This window comes from Mastigoproctus giganteus, chromosome 9 (genome assembly GCF_048544385.1).
Source record: "Mastigoproctus giganteus isolate SK-2022 chromosome 9, ASM4854438v1, whole genome shotgun sequence".
Classification (NCBI taxonomy): Eukaryota; Metazoa; Arthropoda; class Arachnida; order Uropygi; family Thelyphonidae; genus Mastigoproctus; species Mastigoproctus giganteus.
In genome coordinates this window covers 93,530,136-93,550,995 of record NC_143583.1, presented here as the reverse complement: position 1 = coordinate 93,550,995, position 20,860 = coordinate 93,530,136, and the positions used below count along the sequence as shown (strand labels likewise).

General features: G+C 36.2%; 1 protein-coding gene across 1 annotated transcript in view; it reads left to right on the top strand.

The window, feature by feature from the left end:
• LOC150080551 (transmembrane protein 248-like) overlaps positions 1-20,860 on the top strand; it is a 77,841-nt gene that overhangs the window by 27,808 nt on the left and 29,173 nt on the right. The window contains exon 3 of the mRNA XM_090381521.1: positions 17,632-18,004. Within this exon, the coding sequence (XP_090237647.1) occupies positions 17,632-18,004 (373 nt within the window). The remainder of the gene's footprint in view (positions 1-17,631; positions 18,005-20,860) is intronic.

Sequence of the window (20,860 nt, the reverse complement as noted above, 5' to 3'; positions counted from 1 at the left end):
AGAGTCATCTACCACCTAGTACTGCCTGGTAACATAGAGGGGCGGCATTCCTCCATGTGGTGTGGTCGCCACACCTCGACCCCTGCTTACGTTGGTTCACACCTGGGTGGTCACCCACCATGTACTTGTGCATGGAGGTTATACCCAAGATTACTAACAGTCCCACCATCGTGAAGGTGCAAGCAGAGGATTTGGCTGTCATAGACCGTCCGGACTTCGCCGAAATTGAGTCCACTTGACTTGAGTGTCACCTGAATATCAGTTCCATCAGCGTTTTAGACCCCCAGGTAGCAAGTACAGCTTGTCTGGCATATCTGAGAGAATGTCTGTGACAACCTCAAGGACCTCAAGGATTATTCATGCATTAAGAATTTGCAGATAAAGGAACCACTGGGTGACAGTGATCACAATGTACTGATATGGGAATTACTTAAAGATGTAACTACCATCAAGGCATAGGGAAAGGCATTTGCTTGCGTAAAGGTGACTATAGGGGTCTCAGAAAGTTTTTAAATTCTGTACAATGGGGTCAACTGATGATGTTACCAATGTTGAATTCTAAATGGGAAGCATTCAGAGACTTAATCATGTAGGCTACTAAGCTTTTCATTCCAACTAAGAAATACTGTTCAAGGTTCAGGCCATAAAAGGATGTCAGATGAATTAATGAGGCTCATGGCAGAGAAGAAAAATGTATGGGATGTCTATAAATTATCAGGTGATACAGAAGCCTATGGCAGATATAAGCTTGTCTGTAATCAAGTCACAAAGGAGGTTAGGGAGGTGAAGGCAGATTACGAGAAATCTTTGGCAAAGGATGTAAGAAAAACAGCAAAGATTTCTTTCCTTATGTAAACTCTAGAAGGAAAGGGATGAATCAGATTGGACCACTTAACATAGATAGGTAGCTGATAAACTGAATGAGTATTTTGCATCTACATTCACACATGGGAGTTATTCAATGAGGGGAATGCCAGAAGTTTATCAAACTCTAACAGGGAGCTAAGTGATTTTGTAATAACTGAGAGCAAAGTGGAGGAGAAATTGTTGAAGTTAAACATAAGGAAGGCACCTGGGATGGACGGGATCTATCCAGTTATATTAAAGGAGTCAGCAAAGCAAGTAAGCAAACCCATAGCCATAATTATGAGAGCTTCTTTGGACTCAGGGGAGGTCCCCATGGACTGGAGGTGTGCAAATGTATCACCAATTCACAAAGGGGGTAAAAAGGTGACACAAGTAACTATAGACCTGTTAGTTTAACTTGTGTTCGGGGGAAAATAATGGACTCACTGGTTAAAGTGCACCTCCGTAACTAGGTGGGAAGGAGCAGCAGTGCATAGCACGCTTCTTGATTAGACCAGGGTTCGAGCCCGTCACCACCAAATATGGAGGATGCGGAAAGGTCAGGGAATGACCACCACATATTCCAGAGCAATATGGCATTAGTTGCTAATGCTCCTAAAAAAAAACTGGTTAAAGAAGCATTGCAGGATCATCTAGACAAGACTGCAGTAATAGTTAAGACACAGAATGGGTTTGTTAAAGGGAGGTCTTGTCTGACCAGTTTGTTTGGATACTAAGATGTGGTCACAAAGGAACTGAATTTCAAAAATAATTTTGATATCATATACTTGGATTTCAGGAAAGCTTTTGATACTGTTGCACATGGAAGACTGCTGTACAAATTGGAGTGGCATGGCATTAAGGGTAAATTGCTACAATGGATAAAGAGTTGGTTGAGTGGGAGAGAACAGAGAATGGCAATCAATGGACACTGCTCTTCATGGACAAATAATATTAGTGGCAAACCCTAGGATTCGGTGCTGGGCCAATTGTTGTTTTGTGTATTCATCAATGATATTGATGAAGATGTAACTGGATTAATGTCCAAGTTTGCAGATGATACAAAGGTTGGCAGGGTTGTTAACAACAGTAAAGACAGTATGCTACTCCAACTGGATCTAGGTAAGTCGGGCAAGTGGGCTGAGAAGTGGCAACTGAAGTTTAACATTGACAAATGCAAAGTACTGCCTATGGGTAGCAATAACCCAAGAGAAACATACCAACTGTGTTGTACTACACTCAGGGAAGTGGAAGGTGAAAAAGACCTTGGGGTAATTGTGCAGTGAAATATGAAGTTTGCTGAGCAGTGCAGATGGTCTGCCAGGGCAGGTCATGGAGTCTTGTCAATGATATATAGGAATTTTGCTAGCAGGGACAGGGAGGTGATTATCCAGTTGTACAAGGCAATGGTCAGGCCACACCTACAGTACTGTGTACAGGTCTGGAAGCCTCGTTTTAGGAAGGATGCAGTGTTGCTAGAACGAGTACAAAGAAGGCCAACAAAATTGGTGAGGGGAATAAAGGTGTGCTGTTGTTATTTTGATTTTTAGGAGCATTAGCAACTAAGGCCATATTGCTCCGGGAATATGCGGTGGTCATTCCCTGACCTTTTCTGCATCCTCCGTATTTGGTGGTGACGGGCTCACCACCAAATACGGAGGATGCGGAAAAGGTCAGGGAATGACCACCGCATACTCTTACCAAGAAAGGCTTAAGTTCTGCAAATTGAAGCACCTGGAGAGTAAGCACCTACAAGGTGATCTGATTGAGGTGTATAAGGCCTTGAATGTGTTGAGAAAGCTGAATGCTGATTGGATTCTTTCTCTTGCTCAGATTAAGAACCTGAGGGGACATAGATTCAAATTGAAGAAAGACTGTTGTATAAATAGATGTGCAGAAGTTTGCATTTAGCCAGCACGTGGTTGATTGGTGGAACAGACTTCCATCTGAAGTTGATAGCCTAAATAAATTTAAGGCTGAGCTGGACAGGCATTTGAAATGAATGGAGGGGTGAAATGGGAGGGTTTTTTTTTGGCTGATGATGCTGCATAAGCTTGCTTTCTTGCATCATATGCCTCTGCTAATGCTAAAATTACCAACACTAATATCTTGTTGAGTGAAGACTAGCAAACTTTAGTACCTCTGGTAGTCACTTTTGATATAATGTATACAGTAAATTTGGTATTTCCATCTCTAAAATTTTTTCAAAATAATTTTTTGATATAAATTGTTGCCTTGTTGAGCATTATTTTTTATTTAATATAATGTTTTTGTAATGATTAATTGTTTAATTCATGGTTGTTCTTTTACTGAGTAGGAAGTCCTACTTTTTTATTATTATTTTTTTAATGGTGTATGTTGTTGTTGTTGTTGTTATTTTGGTTTACCAGTAAATCATAATGTCTTATAATGGTGGATTTTTAACTTTCCATATAGTGGTGGATTTTTAAATTTTCACTGGAACTTTTGGATTGGTCACTCACACAATAGGAAAGCTGTAGATATGTTGGATGACTGTTTTTTACACTGGCATGTTAGAATGGCAATGATTTGATTATCGGCAATTATTTGATAATGGCAATGATTTGATTATCAGCAGTGATTCTTTATGCATTGATTCTGCAGATAAAAACCCACTGAGTGGCAGTGATCACAGTGTATTGATGTGGGAATTGCTTATAGATATAATTATTGTGAAGAGTAAAGAGAAGGACTGTTGCTTTTGTAAATTTGACTGCAATGGTCTCAAACAGTTATGAAATGCTATGCATTGGGACCAACTGTTGATTGTTATGAACAGAAAATTTTAAGTGGGAAATATCTGGTGAAGTAATTGTGGAAGCAAATGTACTGATGAGATGTGTGACAGAGAAGAAAAATTCATGGAATGCATATAAATTATCAGATGATACAGAAGTAGATATAAACTAGTCTGCAAAAAGGTTAGCAAGCTATGGTAGAGTACAAGAAGTTGGCAAATATAAGCAGCAAGGACGTAATTTTCTTATGTAAACACTATTGGTCCACTAGTGATAAATCACATTGGTCCACTAGATATGAATGGTTTAGCTGTTAATAATCCTGTTCAGGTTGCTGACAGACTAAATATGTATTTTGCATCTACATTCATGCAGGAGGAATTTTTTAGGGATGTGGTAAATGAGATAAATGATTTTGTGATAACTGAGAGGAAGGTGGAAGAGAAATTTAATTGAAGTTAAAAATAAAAGGCACCAGGGGCGGATGGGATCCATCCAATTATATTGAAGGAGGTAGCAAAGGTGGTAAGGAAACCTTTAGCCATAATTATGAGAGCATCCTTGGAGTCAGGAGAGATCTCTATAGACTGGAGATATGAGAATGTATTCCCAGTTTACAATGGGGTGGAGGATCAAAGGGTAATGTGAGTAATTATAGACCTTTTAGTTTGACTTCTGCTCCAGGGTAAATAATAGAGTTGTTTGTTAAAGAAGTATGCAGGACCATCTAGACAAGGAATGCTGCAGTTACAGTACGAATTTGTTAAAGGGCAATTTTGCCTGAACAATCTGATTGGAAACTATGATGCAGTGACAAAGCGACTGGATGCAAAAAAATAATTTTGATGTTGTATACTTGGATTTCAGAAAATATTTGATACTGTTACTCAAGTCTACAGTACAAACTTGAGCAGCATGGAATTAAGAGCAAATTACTGCTATAGATAAAGTGATTGTTGAGTGGAAAAAGACAGTAATTATCAGTGGGCACTGCTCTTCATGGAATAATATTATTAGTATTAGTAATGGCCGCATGGTGCAAGAAAGCCTATGGCTTATGCTGCACCGGCCAAAAAAAAAAAAAAAAAAAAACTGAATAAAACAATGATAAAAAAAATAATAAAATAAAATAAATAAATAATAATAATTAGTAAAAGAAAAGGAAATTAAACCTATCATCCTATGCGCTTCCCTGACCCGAAGGTACTATCCAGATGACCTTTGAATTTCCCCAAACTGTCAGCCTCTACCACCCATGTAGGCAACTTATTCCAGTAATTTATAACTCGTTGGCTAAAATAAAACTTCCTGCAGTCCAATCTAAACATTTCCCCCCGTAACTTGAATTTATGTCCCCTAGTTCTAGCATCATTTATAACCTTGAAAATTCCGTCCTCATTCATTTTACTGATGCCTCTCACAGCCTTAAACACCTCAATCAAATCTCCTCTAAGGTGTCTAGTTTCCAAACTCTGCAACCCACATATTCGAAGTCTTTCTTCATATGGACACCCTTTTGCCGATCTCACCAGGCGAGTTACTTGTCTTTGCACCCTTTCAAGAAGCTTGATGTCTTTCTTTAGGTGCGGTCTCCATACTTGAACACAGTATTCCAAGTGTGGTCTAACAAAAGCCTTTTTTTATAAATAATGGGATTATCACATCCCTATCTCTACTTGCAAAAGTTCGATAGATCATCGATAGGACACCATGGCCTTCCATGCAACCTGTTTACAATGCTCAGAAAATTTCATGTCTGACTGTATCATAACACCCAAGTCCCTTTCCTCCAGTATTGGGTTTAGCTGAACTCCACCAAGTGAATAAGTTATTTTGGGATTACTGTTTCCAAGGTGTAATACCTTACACTTTGTTGGATTAAAGCATAGCTGCCATTTTTCTGACCATTCCTGAAGTCTATCTAGGTCTCTCTGAAGAAGCTCAGCTTGACAGTGATCATTAACTACTCTACCAATTTTAACATCATCTGCAAATTTAGACATCACGCCCTCTATCCCTTCATCGATGTCATTTATGAAAATTAAAAACAAGAGTGGTCCTAATACTGATCCTTGGTTAACCCCACTTCTTACATCAACCCAATCTGAGGAATAGCCATTTATCACAACCCTCTGCCTCCTGCTCTGAAGCCATTCTGCTATTCATCTAAGGATTTTCCCAGTGATTCCAACCTCTTCTAGCTTATAAAGCAACCGCTCATATGGGACTGAGTCAAAAGCTTTGCTGAAATCTAAATAAACAATGTCGAAATTATTCCCTAAATCCAGCTCGTGAGTGACCCTTTCAAAATAGCGAACCAGATTTGTTAAACATGATTTTCCCTTCACAAAACCATGCTGAGTATCCTTGAGAATTTCAATTCGATCCAAATGATTCTGAATTACACCCTTGATCATTGCCTCCATAATTTTCCCTACCACTGAAGTCAGACTGACAGGTCGATAATTTCCCACTTCACTCTTAGGGCCACCCTTATGTATTGGAGATACATTGGCACTTTTTTTCCAATCCAACGGAATCTTCCGAGAGTCTAGTGATGCTCGCATAATTAGCCTCAATGGTTGAGTGCACTCACTTGCCGCCTCCCTTAAGATTATAGGGTATATTCCATCAACTCCGGGAATCTTACTGTCCTGTAGGCTCGAATGTTTTTTCATTAAATAATCTTGCGAAATTTCAATATTATTAATTACATATTTTTCAGCTTCGCTCCCACAATTTCACATTGCCACAAAAGTTTTTTCATTTGTAAATATCGATGCAAAATAACTGTTGAGTTCATCTGCAATGGCAGCTGGTGTATTTAATACTATCCCCTTTCTCTTACGTAAAGGTCTGATCTGGTTTGTGGTGGAGTTTCACACCATTCAGTGCTGGGTCCATTGTTGTTTTCTGTGTTTATTAATGACATATCAGGTTTGAAGTCTAAGTTTGAAGATGATATGAAGATTGGCAGGGTAATCAATGACAGTAATCAGTGTGTGCTACTGCAACAAAATTTAGAAAAATTGGGCAGATGGGCTGAGAAGTGTCAATTGTCGGTTAAAATTGAAGAATGCAAGGTATTGCCTATATGTGGCAGTAATTCCAGATTAACATACAAACTGTGTGGTACCACACCCAAGGTAGTGGGGAATGAAAAAGACCTGGGGGTAATTTAGTCTGATATGAAGTCCTCTGAGCAATGCAGACAGACTGCCAGCAATGGGGTTTTCGATGGTATATACGATAGGATGACCAGATTTTCAGGGATGAGAACGACACGAATAGAAAAATCCAGGACATAACTATGATACAGCTGGAAAAAACTTGAGACCACATTGTTTTGTATTTTCATTAGTTAAACACACATAAGAGCAAAATTAATGAATAAACACATATTTTAAATAAGGTCTTTTATAATTTACAAGCTATAAGATATAAATATATTGTATGAAAAGCTGAACAATATTGTTTTTTTTACAAAAAATAAATATTAAGCTTTTACTGGCTCACATAATAATTATCATTTGTAATAGGTGACAAAATTAAATATATAAATGGGTTTGTTTACAACTGTCTACTATGACAAAAGTGATCCAAACAAAAATGTTGTGTTCTTAAGCCTTCATTTTATTTTGTTTAAAGTGACTAGCAGTGGCTGTGGAATAGTTGTTTGAAGAGTGAATTTCTGACAATAGATTTTTATTTTCCAGCAAGAAAGAATGGAAATTGCAACATGAAAACTTAAAAGTACGTCTTCACTCCTATGATGCTTTTATAGTAGTTATATGGCCACCTCCGTAGCCAGGTGAGCAGGAGCAGCAGCAGTGCACAGTACACGCTTCTTGGTTAGACCGGGGTTCGAGCCCGTGACCACCAGATACGGAGGATGCGGAAAGGTCAGGGAATGACCACCACATATCCCCGGAGCAATATGGCCTTAGTTGCTAATGCTCCTAAAAACCAAATAACAAGCAAACAGTAGTTATATGCAGTTTGTTTTTTTTTTTTTAATTTGTCCAAATTTGGTTTGTTAATGAAAAAATTCTTTCAACTGTTGCATTGCTTCCAGGCAATGCATTTTTTTTCGGATTTACAGGTTTATAATTTTTCAATGAAGCTATCAACTATGAGGTTAATGTTATTGCATGGAATACCTTCTTTTTTAAAATGTACAAATAATGAAACCCATTTTTCTGCAATTGGTGTTTTATTTCCAGCCCATTTTCAATTTCCCCACAAACAAATTTACAAACACTTTGCACTTATAAATTATTTCTGTCAGCAAAATAGCAAAATCAGCTATTTTGCTGACAGAATCAGCAAAATATTTGGATTATTACTCCTCAAGTGCTTGTAGCATTTCTCTGTTAATTCCAAGTGGGTTTTTCCTTTATCAAAATCCAAGTGAAAGGTTTGAATTCCTGGTAATTAGAGGACCATCTCTTAATGTATTCTATGCAAGTCTCAAAGAAGATTTCAAAAGGATTTGTAGAAGTCAGTAACACTAATGTGTCCCCATCACACATTTCAAGAAGACTATTTTTAGTTGCATTTTTTTCTGATTTACAGGTTTATAATTTTTCAATGAAGCTGTCAATTACCACCATAATTTCTGCATTGGAAATGTCTTGTTTCTCTATCTCTAAAATGTAACATTGAACAATTTAAGTTGACTTTGAATGAAATTAGCCAAAAAATATGAGAACTGATTGTCAAAAATAAGTTTTGTTTAGGGTTGAATATTTTTTCTAAAGAAAAATAGTATTTCAGTGCATCATGTAGTGACTTGGTTCTCAACTCTGGGTACCTCAAGCATTGCATCTCCAGAATGGTGGATTTTCATATGTTAGTTTTTAGTAAAATACACTGGTGTTCAAAGAAAGTGCATCACCCCTTAAAATTGCAATTGTCGTCCAAATAACGTAAATATATGGCAATATTTCTTACAGATTGCATCAGATAAGATTGACACACGTAGGTGATGATGTAATATTGCATCAGCTGTTACTTTCAGCTATATTTCAGCTATATAACACGTCATGACACTGGTCAATGAGAACCCCCACCAGGGGATTGAACCTACTGGATCTCGCTTTTGCTTCAACACCATGCACAGCTGAGGATGATCCCATCACATTCTTCCTGTCCGATCACCAGCCTATAGTTTTGACATGGTCGTTGGAGGTGCCAAACTTCAACATCCCTGACAACAAAATAGTCAAATTCAGCACCTAAATACCTTAATTCTCTTCTCTGTGTAGAAGCAGCATCCTGCATTCCTTGGGATGTCTTCATTGACTGTGACCTCAGCCTCACAGTGACACTCTTGTCCAACTGGATTAAATCCATCACCGACTACGCTGCCACCAAACGAGTAGCAGTGATTCCCCGTTCCAGATCATGGTGGACTGCTGACCTCAACAACAGCTTCAAAATGAAACAAGCCCTACATAAGAAATGGAAGCTTACGAATGGCAGTCAAGACAGAACCACCTTTTCCCGCGCCAGGGCCCACTTTAATCGGAAGAAAGCTGCTGCAATCCAAGTAAATCTTAACCACACTCTGAGGAAAGGAAAGGCATTCTATGCTGCCCCACATGGTGGATTCAATCATATGCTTGATCCTCAAGAATGGCTCAAATACATTGCCAGGTTTTCAAATACAACCACAATCCCATCTACAGTTGTCCAACCTGACTATGAAAACCCTTCAGATGTCCTAGGAACTATCCAGATCACGAAACAGGAGCTCATACGTGCCATCAATTCCCTCCCCACAACAGCCACTGTTGGGGAGGATGGAATTGCGTAATTTATGATCAAATGCTTGAGCACATTCATTATAGACCCTCTTCTCGCGATCTACAACGGATGCCTCGCTGAGCATTATTTCCCACCCCAATGGAATAAGTACAGAGTGTATCCCATCCCTAAAAACCAATTTGCCACAAATGTCAGCCAGTTCAGACCCATATCAGTTGCCTCTTGTCTATTAAAAACTCTCGAAAAGGCTTTGCTACCCACAATTACTCACCAAATCCTCCAGACAAAACCACTTGAAATTCACTATGCCATCGCAGGAAAATCATCAATCACTAACTTGGCAGCCACTACAGAATACATCCTCTCAGCATTTGAACAAAGAGCTGAGCTAGCAACCATGTATCTCAACATAGTGCAGCCTTGGATGCCGTGTCGATCCCTGCCTTGCTCCTCCTACTTAAGGAGAAATTTCACATTCGAGGTGATATGCTGTGCTTTTTGGAATCTCTTTGTCACAGAATACTTATTCTCTATCGGCAACAACACACCCTATCCTGCGACATTACTGCTGGAGTACCGCAGGGGGGGGGGTGTCCTATCTGGTATCCCGTTCATGGCTATCATCGTGCCCATTATTGCCTCAATGAATGGTCTCCTATGCTATGCTGATAACCTCAAACTGCTGACTCAAATTAACCCTGGTGACAACCCCATTCAGCTCAGCAACAGGATCAATTCCCAACTTAAGGATCTTGAATTGTACCTGGCAAACTTCAATCTAAAAATTAACCCACTGAAGTCTGCTCAGGTTATATTCTCCCTTAAATCCATGCCAACAGTACTCAACATGTCACTTGCAGGGGTACGAATACTAAACGTACCCTCGCACACAGACCTTGGCGTTCTGTTTGACCTTGGCATTCTGTTTGACCAAAAGATGTCCTTTGTCAACCAGATCGAAAAAATCAGTACCAAATTTTCTTGTCTTCATTGGATCTCAAAGCAGCAGCTGCTACATGTCCGACATCCTCTCACTGTTAAAAAGTTCATCACCTTCACGATCTACCCTGCCATTCTCTATGGTGCAGCAATATGGGCCTCTGTTGCACCTACAAACCTCAAGCAGGTGTACACCGCTGAATACTGGTTACTGAAATGGGCCAATAACAAGCTTCGTCTACCTCCTGCTACCACAACCACCATGATGGCACAAGCACTCGACATCCCGAGGATGAAGTTCCTGATCGTGGAAAAGAGGCTGGTCTTCACAGCCAAACTCATCACAGGCCAGATATCATCTCCAAATATTTGGAACGCTTGCTCTTGGAGGATGTGATCCCACAGCCAAGCCTAAGGTCAGTACCAGCACTTGTGGCTCACCACAACAGGCTGAGAGATTTCTTCACTCACTCACTCACTGAGAGATTCCTTCCCAAGCAGATGCTCGCTGCCCTCAACCATGTGGACGCCAATATCGATAGCATAATAAGTAACAAGGACAGACACAACTTTATCAAAGCCCTTGAACCCTGATATATTGCCAAGTTGTATTTGTTTTCTGTATTTGTGTGTAGCTCTGTGTTTTTATGCTGTATTTGTATTTCTTTTGCATTTGTGATCGGTATTTTGTAGCCTTTTGTATGTGTTCGCTGTATTTTGTAGCCTTTTGTATGTGTTCGCTGTATTTTGTAGCCTTTTGTATTTGTACGCTGTACTTATCTATTCTCTAACTGCTATATGTGAACCCCTGGCGCTCGTCGTCGTAATGGGATATTGTGCTGTAACTCTACTTCACAATAAAGATTTATTTATTTATTTATTTATTTATAAGCACGCTCTGCAACAGTTGCAGTCATTCCTTGCTTGTATCAGAATGGAGAGTTAGTGCAGTTGACGCCACAAAGAAAGAGTGCTGTTGTTGCTTTACATGAGTAAGGATGTTCTTCTCATCATATTGCTTATAGAGCGTCTTGTAATCAGTCGACATTGAGTAGATTTCTTTCCAAACTCAAGAATACTGGTTCTGCTGATTGGAAAAAAGGAACCGGACGCAAACGAGTCTCTATGCCAAAACAGGACCAAGTTTTGAAGCACTTAGGCCTTAAAAACCATAAAGCTTCTTTGTCTGAGCTGAAAAGAGAAAGGGAAGAACGTACAAGAGTGGTAGCAAGTGTAGTAACAGTCAGACGATGCCTCTTCAAAAACGGACTTGTAGCCCGTCGTCCTAAGAAGAAGCCCCTCCTCACACAAAAAAATAAAAAGGCCTGATTAATTTGGTGTAAGGAGCATATCAAATGGACCCCCGAGCAGTGGAAGTCAGTTATTTTCACGGATGAGAAGAAATTCAACCTGCATGGCTCTGATGGAAGACAAACAATTTGCAGTAGACGTGGTGAAGAATACCATCCAGACTGTATGGTATCTACAGTGAAATTCCCTACCAGCCAAATGATAAGGGGGAGTGCATTTTATATCGGGAGTAGGTCATCTGCAGTTTATAAAAGGTTTCTGTAAATGCCAATGGATACCTGGCTATATTGGAAGGCAAATTGCTGCCAAGTAACTGCATCTTTCAGGACGACTCTGCTCCTTGTCATCGGGAAGCCGACCGGGCTAGCCGAGTGGGTAAAGTACCTGCCCGGCAACCCAAAGGTCGCGGGTTCGATTCCCGCCTCGGGCTTGGATCAAAGTACTGCAAAAACCTTGGGAGGTGCAATATGGCCACAGAAGCCGATGCGCCAATAACTACCAAATCAAAAAACCAAATCCTTGTCATCGGGCAAAAAGTGCAAGTAGGCACTTCTGTAGTTACTTTTGCTTTATTTCTGCATTAGAGATTCGGCAGTAATTTGTTTACATTTGTTACAGGTGAAAAAATGGTTGGAAAAACAGTCCATCACAACTCTTAGCTGACCAGGAAACAGCCTGGACCTGAATCCTATAGAAAATTGTTGGCATTGTGTGGAATCTGCAGTTGCCAGAAAGAAACCAAAGACCCTTTGTGAACTTCAGGAAGCCATAATTCATGTTTGGAACCATGGACTATCAGTTGATTATTTTCAGAAATTGATCTTGTCAATGCCTAGACAGTGTGGTGCTGCCATCAGGGCCAGAGGCGCTTCAACTAAATATTAGTTTGCACCTGGCGAACTTTTCATTTTGTTTTCCATTTAAAATGGTAAACTGAAGCAAATTGAGGGCTTTTGATAACGTTTCAACCATAATTGTCATGTTTATCAAAACTGTTGTATAAATATTACTTAGCTTTGCCTTAACTATTAATAAATATCTTTTGTTTATATTTCTATTTGTGATGCTAGTCATTAATTTTTTATTGCCTCCAACTGAAGGGAGATTTGCTGCTTATTCACTGACTAGTTCTGTTGTTTAAAAAATTACTAAGCAACTGAATACTGAATATATGAAAGCAAATATACACCCAGTTTTTAGCTATTTTCCCCTCTTAGAAATATGAATATACAGTAGATACGAGTCCCAGAAACCCCCTGTGAGTTTGTGCTGGAGCAGTGTCGTGATTTTTCTGCGTAACTATTTTTAATATTTATTTTGCACTGTCCAGTCATGGATAAATTTTTAGTAAGAGGAAGAAAGATAAAGTTAGATTCTATGGAGAGAACAGAAAATCCTGAGAAAAGATGCGAAGACAAGTCGAGAACACTACAATATGACAGACCATTCACCAAGTCTGTCAACAAGCAAATCAGCCCCAGATAAGAACCTAAAAAAATGGCATTATCAAAAGAAATATTATGGCTTCTATTATTGTGGTGATGAGCAGAATCAAATCCTTCTGTGTAAATGGATTTAGGACTTAGCAATAGCTGTACAAAACCTTCTCTGTTGATGAGAAATTTTGAAAGGAATCATCGAGACTTGAATTTTAAGTCCATTACTTATTTCAAAGAGAAAAAGAAGTATTACATTAAAAAAAAGACTTCATTGGTGAAATCTATATTTGTGCATCATAGAAAGACTTCACTGGTGAAATCTATATTTGTGCATATAGGATGCAAATTATCGAAAGTTCATTTATTGATAAATGATTGAAAAAAATTCAGATTATTGATAAATAATTTCTAATTAAATTAGCTATCTCATTAATAGAAGAGAAACACAAAATTATAAGAACAGATTTTAATGAGCTCATTCCACTCAAATCTTTGTTATGAAAATTCCCACTGAAGAAAATGTACTCTGCTTCACAGCTTGTAGGCTTGATGGTCTTAATGCATTGTACAATCGATCTCGATTTTTGCTTCTCTTTTCCTTTACTTCGTACATTGTGAATTCACTGCTTGCATTGAACAGAGAACTTACTTAAGGACTTGGAAGTTTTTGATTCCAATTTGCTCATCTCATGATAGAGGCATTTTTTGAAGTCCTCCTCTTCGTCGGCTTCGTTTACATTGCCGTCATCTGAAGTTTCTTCCGCACTACTTATATCCATAAGAGGTTCAGGAAATAATCGTAAATATAGGAACGTTGACCATTTTTAACTTTCTCTTTGAATAAGTCAGTTAATTCCTTTTTCTTTTTCTCATAAAATGAAATGACCATATTTTTGACTGTATTAAGACAAGTTGGTGGAGGCTTATCATATTCATCCCTTTGTTTTTTAAACTATATTGTATAAAGTCACTTTTTGCAATATGTTTAAAACTGAAACCATCAACACTAGCCATTTTGGAGACTTGACTTGAATTTTCATTGAAAATTCAAGTCAACAGTTTTCTGTCTTTTTTGTTGCCACTTCTGCATCATCACTCAAATCAATATGATGAACATTCTTTATGTGAAAGGCTAATCCTGTTGTACTTCCAGCACATTATAATGTTTTATTGCATATGTTTCACTTAGCATATTCAACACAACAAAATCCATTAAGTGATCTGAAATTATCGATAAATTTGTGCGATAATTATACGATAGTTGACTTTCATTTATCGATAATATTTTATCGATTGTATGCACTATTTGTGCGTCATAAAAAAAGAATTACCAGAAGTCTCACTGAACGTGAGCTATTGCATTGCTTGTGTAGGAGAGGCTCACACTATTGGTGAAAATTTGATAATGCCATGTGCTCAGGAGCGGATTAAGGTCGGTTGACACCCCGGGCGCAGAAGAAAATATTGGGCCCCTTAAAAAAAAGAGAGAGACAGGGAAAATAAAAATACATGTTAACCAATTTTTTAAATAAATAAAAAATATTATGTACTATTAATGTTTTATTTCCAATAAAATTTGAATATAATATATGTATAATATAATTAATAATAGCAAAATAATAATCACAAAGTTTTGAACTAATATGTTCAACTAATTTGTTGGGGTTTTGCGTGGGCCCTTCAGAAGTCGGGGCCCAGGGCACGCTCCCGGTGCGCCCGCCGTTAAATCCGCCTCTGCATGTGCTATTGATATGTGTGAGACAATATTTGGACCTGACAAATCAGCCAAAATAAAACAGGTGCTGTTCTCTAATGACACTGTAAAAAGAAGAATTTTACTTTGTTTAGCTGATCTTCTCAAATGAGCTCATTCATAGACTTAAGTTGTTGCTTTGTTTTACCTTTCAACTCGATGAGAGCACTGATATCAGTTGCCTAGCTGTTCTATTAGTATTTGTTCGATAATTATATAATGGTGAGCTGTGCAAAGACATTCTTATCCATGATGATTTGGAAACCACTACAACAGTAGCTAATATTTTTGAAAAAATTGACAGATTTTTTTGTGCTTGTGAACTGTAAAGGGTGTATTAATGTTTATACTGACGGTGCCAAGGCTATGCAGGGTCCCATTTCAGGTATTGTTATGAAAATCAAGGCAATAGCATACCCTTCCTGTTCAAGTAGTCACTGTGTACTGCATAGGGAAAATTTAGATGTGAAAAACATTCCTGCAAAACTGAAAGCTATTTTTAAGACACTAATAGAAATTGTCAATTATGTGAAATCTAGTGGCTTAAATACAAGGCTTTTCCAGCAGATTTGCAACAAAATGGACAGTGACTATGACTGCTTACTTTTTTACACCAAAGCACATTGACTGAATTGAGGCATAGTGCTGATGAGATTCTCTGAATTACACTCTGAAATTGTAATGTTTCTTACTGATTGTAAAGCTGCAGCCACAAGAAAAACAATTCAAGATAAACTGCAGAAATTCATCAACTTTACATCTAGTGATTATAATTCATGAGGGGTTGTATACGTTGCCGATATATTTGACAGACTGAATGCACTGAATCTATCACTTCAAGGTAAAAACATGACACTTTTCATGGCTAATGATAAAATCTCTGCAATCAAAGATAAAAATTTCTTTGGAGAAAGAGAGCTGAAGCAAAACAATATGATACCTTCAATATTTTTGCTACATGTCTTGTTGAAAACAATATCTTTGCAAAGTCTGACTTACAGAAAGCAATAATTGACCACCTCACACAGCTGTTGATCTCTTTTGAAGAATATTTTCCTGTCAATTCAGACATTGAAAATTACAGATTGATAACTAACCCTTTCTTGAAAAACTGAAACTTCTCTGTCCTATCCACAAAAGAAAAGAAAAATTGATTGATGTCTCTTGTGACGTGTCACGCCAAGAAAAGTTGTTTAGTGTTCCACTGTCTTCATTCTGGACTAGTTTGTTGAACTCTCCCTAATATAGCAGACAAAGCAGTTTGCAAACTTTACCATTTGTGACAGCTTATTTATGTCAACGTGGGTTTGACAAATGTTGACACAATCAAAAAAAAGAAACAAACTTGATGCTTCAGGCAGAAATTTGTTGTCATTTATCATCTTTGACACCTAATTGCAGCAAAATTGCTGAAAATCTGTTGCAGTGGGTCTTTCATTAGATTCAGCAAGTCTATTTTTTAATTTGGAGTGTTTATATTTATATTTACATTTTTTTTTTTAGTTTCAAATTTTAAGAGTAGCGTTTTTTTTTTTTTTTTTGTTCCACTGTAAAATAGTACGCACACATACAAAAAACTGACAAACGCACCTTTCTTAGCATTCTGTCCCTACAATAATCTTAGGCAGTACCTGAGGATCTCCTTGCCAAACTTCCAGGGTCTATCTCGGCCAAAAAAAGTTGAACCACTGACATAGTGGGTTTTCCTTTACCTGAAGAAATTTGCCAAATTTCATGGGTTTAACTGTAGCTGTTTCTAGATATTTAGGTTATATTTTTGAAGATATAACTGGCATCTAACTATATTATACCAGATTATGACATCTCATATTTTTTGAAACACTTAAATTCAAAATATATAATAATTTTTTAAATGTAATTTTGGTGTGTGGCTTTACATTTAGGTACTTGAGTACAAGGTTTTACCAGGTTGGTTGGTTGATTTTGTGTTTAATTCTACACTGGCAGCTGAGGCCACACCAGGTATTAATAATATTATATCCTTATTTTAAGGACATTACTATAGTTATTTAAATGCATTAAGTAGTTTGTGACCTATTTCAGTACTGTATTTAATTGTTATCTACTGTATACTGTTACCATTCAGCTTTGCATATATTTTATATTATTAGTAAATTAATAAGAGGAGTTTACCTCAATATAGTACGTAGAACACTTCCATATGATACCCTCCAGAAATTAAAACGGAAAAACGAAAAAATCGACAACTTACCGGTACATTAAAGTAAAATATAAATAATTAAATAATCAATTTAACACAATTCAAAAACAATTAAAATTCAAATTAACGCAATTAAAAGAATCTAACAAAAATATTCAAAACGATTTTCCTTCCTGAAGCTGACAATGCTTTTCGACCGACTGTCGAAAAGATTTTCATTCCTGTGATCACGACAGTCAGTCGAAAAGCATTGTCAGCTTCAGGAAGGAAAATCGTTTTGAATATTTTCGTTAGATTATTTTAATTGCGTTAATTTGAATTTTAATTGTTTTAAATTGATTTTGAATTGTGTTAAATTGATTATTTAATTATTTATATTTTACTTTAATGTACCGGTGAGTTGTCGATTTTTTCGTTTTTCCGTTTTAATTTCTGGAGGGTATCATATGGAAGTGTTCTACGTACTATATTGAGGTAAACTCCTCTTATTAATTTACTAATATTATTATCAATGTAGAACATATTGAGTATTACAGCTCTGATTCATACTATCTAAAATTTTATATTATATCATTAAAGTTTTAGGACATTATAGGAATAAACAGGTTTGGTATTTTTTTTTTTTTTTAATAGGACTGGAATGTATTTTTGGGAAGAATTACAGAATTAGAAATGTGTGTGCACCAAAAGGAATTAAAGAATAATAGTTTTTTAGAGTCTCAAGTAAATGACCATACAACAACAGACTTCTCTACTATAATATTAGCACTTAATTCTACAAACAGTACCAGTTCAAAATTTGTAAAGACTGTGGACCATTCAAGGAGTATGAGTGCACTTTTACCTGATATAGTCCCATTGGCTGGTGATGATATCACTGAAGTCCCTCAAAACATTACTGTGTCTGTGAATGTTCCACTTCAAGTAACAACTAGTCCTTTTCCATTTCCTTTATCAGTTATGTCATTAAATGGAATTGTGCAAGGCCATCATTTGAAAATAACAGGTAAATTAATAGTTGAAATCGTGTTTTTTTTTTTCTTTTTTCTTTTAATTGGATTTTATTTGCAATATATGGATCTCATATAAAAATTGTTCATGTTTAGAACTGTTTATGGAAACAAGACTTTCAAATGAAATGGGAAAGAAGAGTGGACATTTTTTTTTACTCTGTATCTTGATATTTCATCGTTACTTTATTTATGGGGCTTATATGCTTCCCCCTCCCACCCCCTCAAGTTTAGGTAAGTTGAGAATTCAGAATATTGAATTCTCAAGCTATTTTAGAAAATTGTTGATTTGAACAAAGTTTGAAAAAAAAAATGTTAATTTGAGTTCTAAATTAGCTTAGATGCTACCATTAGTTAAATCAATTTATCTGCATTTCAATTATATTGTATATGATATTGCTGTTTAATCCCTTAGTGAATGGGTTTCGTCTCATGCATGTGACTTAGAATTTCTTTTTCAAGGAATTTGGAAGTTTTGTAAAAATTAAAAAACTGTATGTAAAAATTCTTTCAAATATTAGTTTTTTCCTATTTTGACTTAATAGCTGAACATTATTGACAATAATGCCACTGAAAAATGAGTGGGATCATTGTCAGAATCAAAATTTTGTAAACATTGTGTAATTTTTAAATTGAAAAAAAAAAAAAAAAAAAATCGCAAAAATTAAAAACTTTTCATTACTTTCTTGTTTTTTCTTTGCGGTAATATCCCCTATGTTTTTATATGTATTATTTGATTTATAGATATCAACATCTGGGTCAAATTTCCAGAGAATTTCATCAGTTTTTACTTATGGAAGCCGACATCTCAAATCTTGAAAGGGTGTGCCCATCCATGCCAATTTTTAAATTTTTAAAATTATATTTATAATAGTTTGAAATCAGCATACTTTTACTCGTAAACATAATTGATAGATGGTAAGTAGCATTTTTCCATAGAGTTTCAAGAAAAAAATCTGTAGATATTCAAATTATATGGGTATATATACAGATTTTGTACTGATACTGATTTGAAATAAATAACCATTAAAACTTGCAAAAGCTGTAGGGGACCTAGGGAATTATATATATATATATATAGAGAGAGAGAGAGAGAGAGGGAGAGAGAGAGCTCAGTCTCGAATGAATTATGATTAAAGCTCTTATGATGATAATCAGCTGTTATTTAAGATATTATTATAGAACTAAATATTTAAAATGAACAGAGGTTTAGTTAGAAAGAGTAATGGGACATTGATTGGCTTAATGTATTTGTGTGAAGAACTGTCAACTTAATGCTATGAGCATTTTTAAAAACTTTTGTGTATTAATGACATTGCAGTTTAATTTTTTAAATGATTTATTTTTGAACATAAATTTTATTCTTATTTTACATACATTGGTGCTTATTTGTTTTTTATACTCTGGCACGACCAGTAGGTCAGAGGAGTTTACATTATTTTGACAACGAATACAAATTATTAACCGTATTTATCAGTTTTTTGGGTTTGAACCACAGTCCACTCAGTGCGTGCGTGCTTCTGCACCCTTGCACTTGACCTGATTTTTTTGTATTGTGTTTGAATTATGAAAACAAGGAAGTGCAGTTCAAACTGCCATAAATAATTACATAGGTAGAAATTTGCTTTTTACATAAGCTTAGCTACTAACTCTCAAGATTTACAACAGGAGGTTTGTTTTTCTTGCTTTATCTGGCCCTTCTCTGTCTCATTGTCATAATGTAGTTTGTAACAAAGAGTTTTTCTTTTTGCAAAAAAAAAATACTTTTAACAAAAAAAATAATAAATCTACATTAAAAATGGATTTAAAAAACAAATTTTGACTTTTTTTGTTTATTTTTGTTAATGACTTGGCCATTTAGGTTGGTTGTCATAGTCTGTGTTGCAAATTAGAAACACACAGCATTGTTCTCTATTATCCCCATTCGTTACTTAGAAATTGTATAGTGCAGAGCTAATTAATAATGTTTTTCACTAAGAAGCCAAAGAAATACAACATAAAATTTCACAACACATATGCAAGATTTTCTATGTATTGTAAAATCTGAAAAAGGTTCTACAGTTGCCTTGTGCACCCTATAAAGGTAGTTCTCGACTTCGAGTTAATTCATTCCTAGCATAAACTCATAAAGTGGGAATTAATTTCCCATAGGCGTAATGTTAAAAACAAGGGTTATGTTCTCAACAATGAAATTTGCCATAGTAATGTTAAATAAAGGTCAACAAAACAATAGTTTGTTTAAACAATGATTTATTTATCAAAAGAAATTAAAACATAGTCTTTAAAATCAAGCAAATTATAATAATAAAGAAATTATTTATGTCATGCAAATGTTAAAGAATAATGAGATCACGTTTGCTTATGATCTGAAATTTTATTTCCAATGTTATTCCTCTTCGCTGTTTATTTTTATTAATATCACTCTCCATAGTATTACTTCGTTTTGGCATACCATGCAGTATTAATAAGCAGAATAAATTTGAAATAAGACAAGACAGCGAAAATGATGAGCAACACAACCACTCTTTGTAATGTGTGGTAACTGCTTTATGTTATGTGAGTCAGTGAGACACTCATCTGCCTGAACAAATTAACACAGTAGTACGCATAGTTATACAGTAGTGCTGTAGTATTAGTGTAGTATTATAGTGCATAGCTATACAATACTACAGTAGTATTGTATAGCTATGCGCATGGCTTTAAATGCCATATTTATGAATGTTTAGCATTTATTTATGGCAGTTAATTCATATTTTCAATTTTGTTGATACTTGATACTTGAAAAAAAAAAAAAATTCGTAAAGCGAAAACTCATAAAGCGGGAACTGCCTGTGTGTAGATGTGAATTTTCA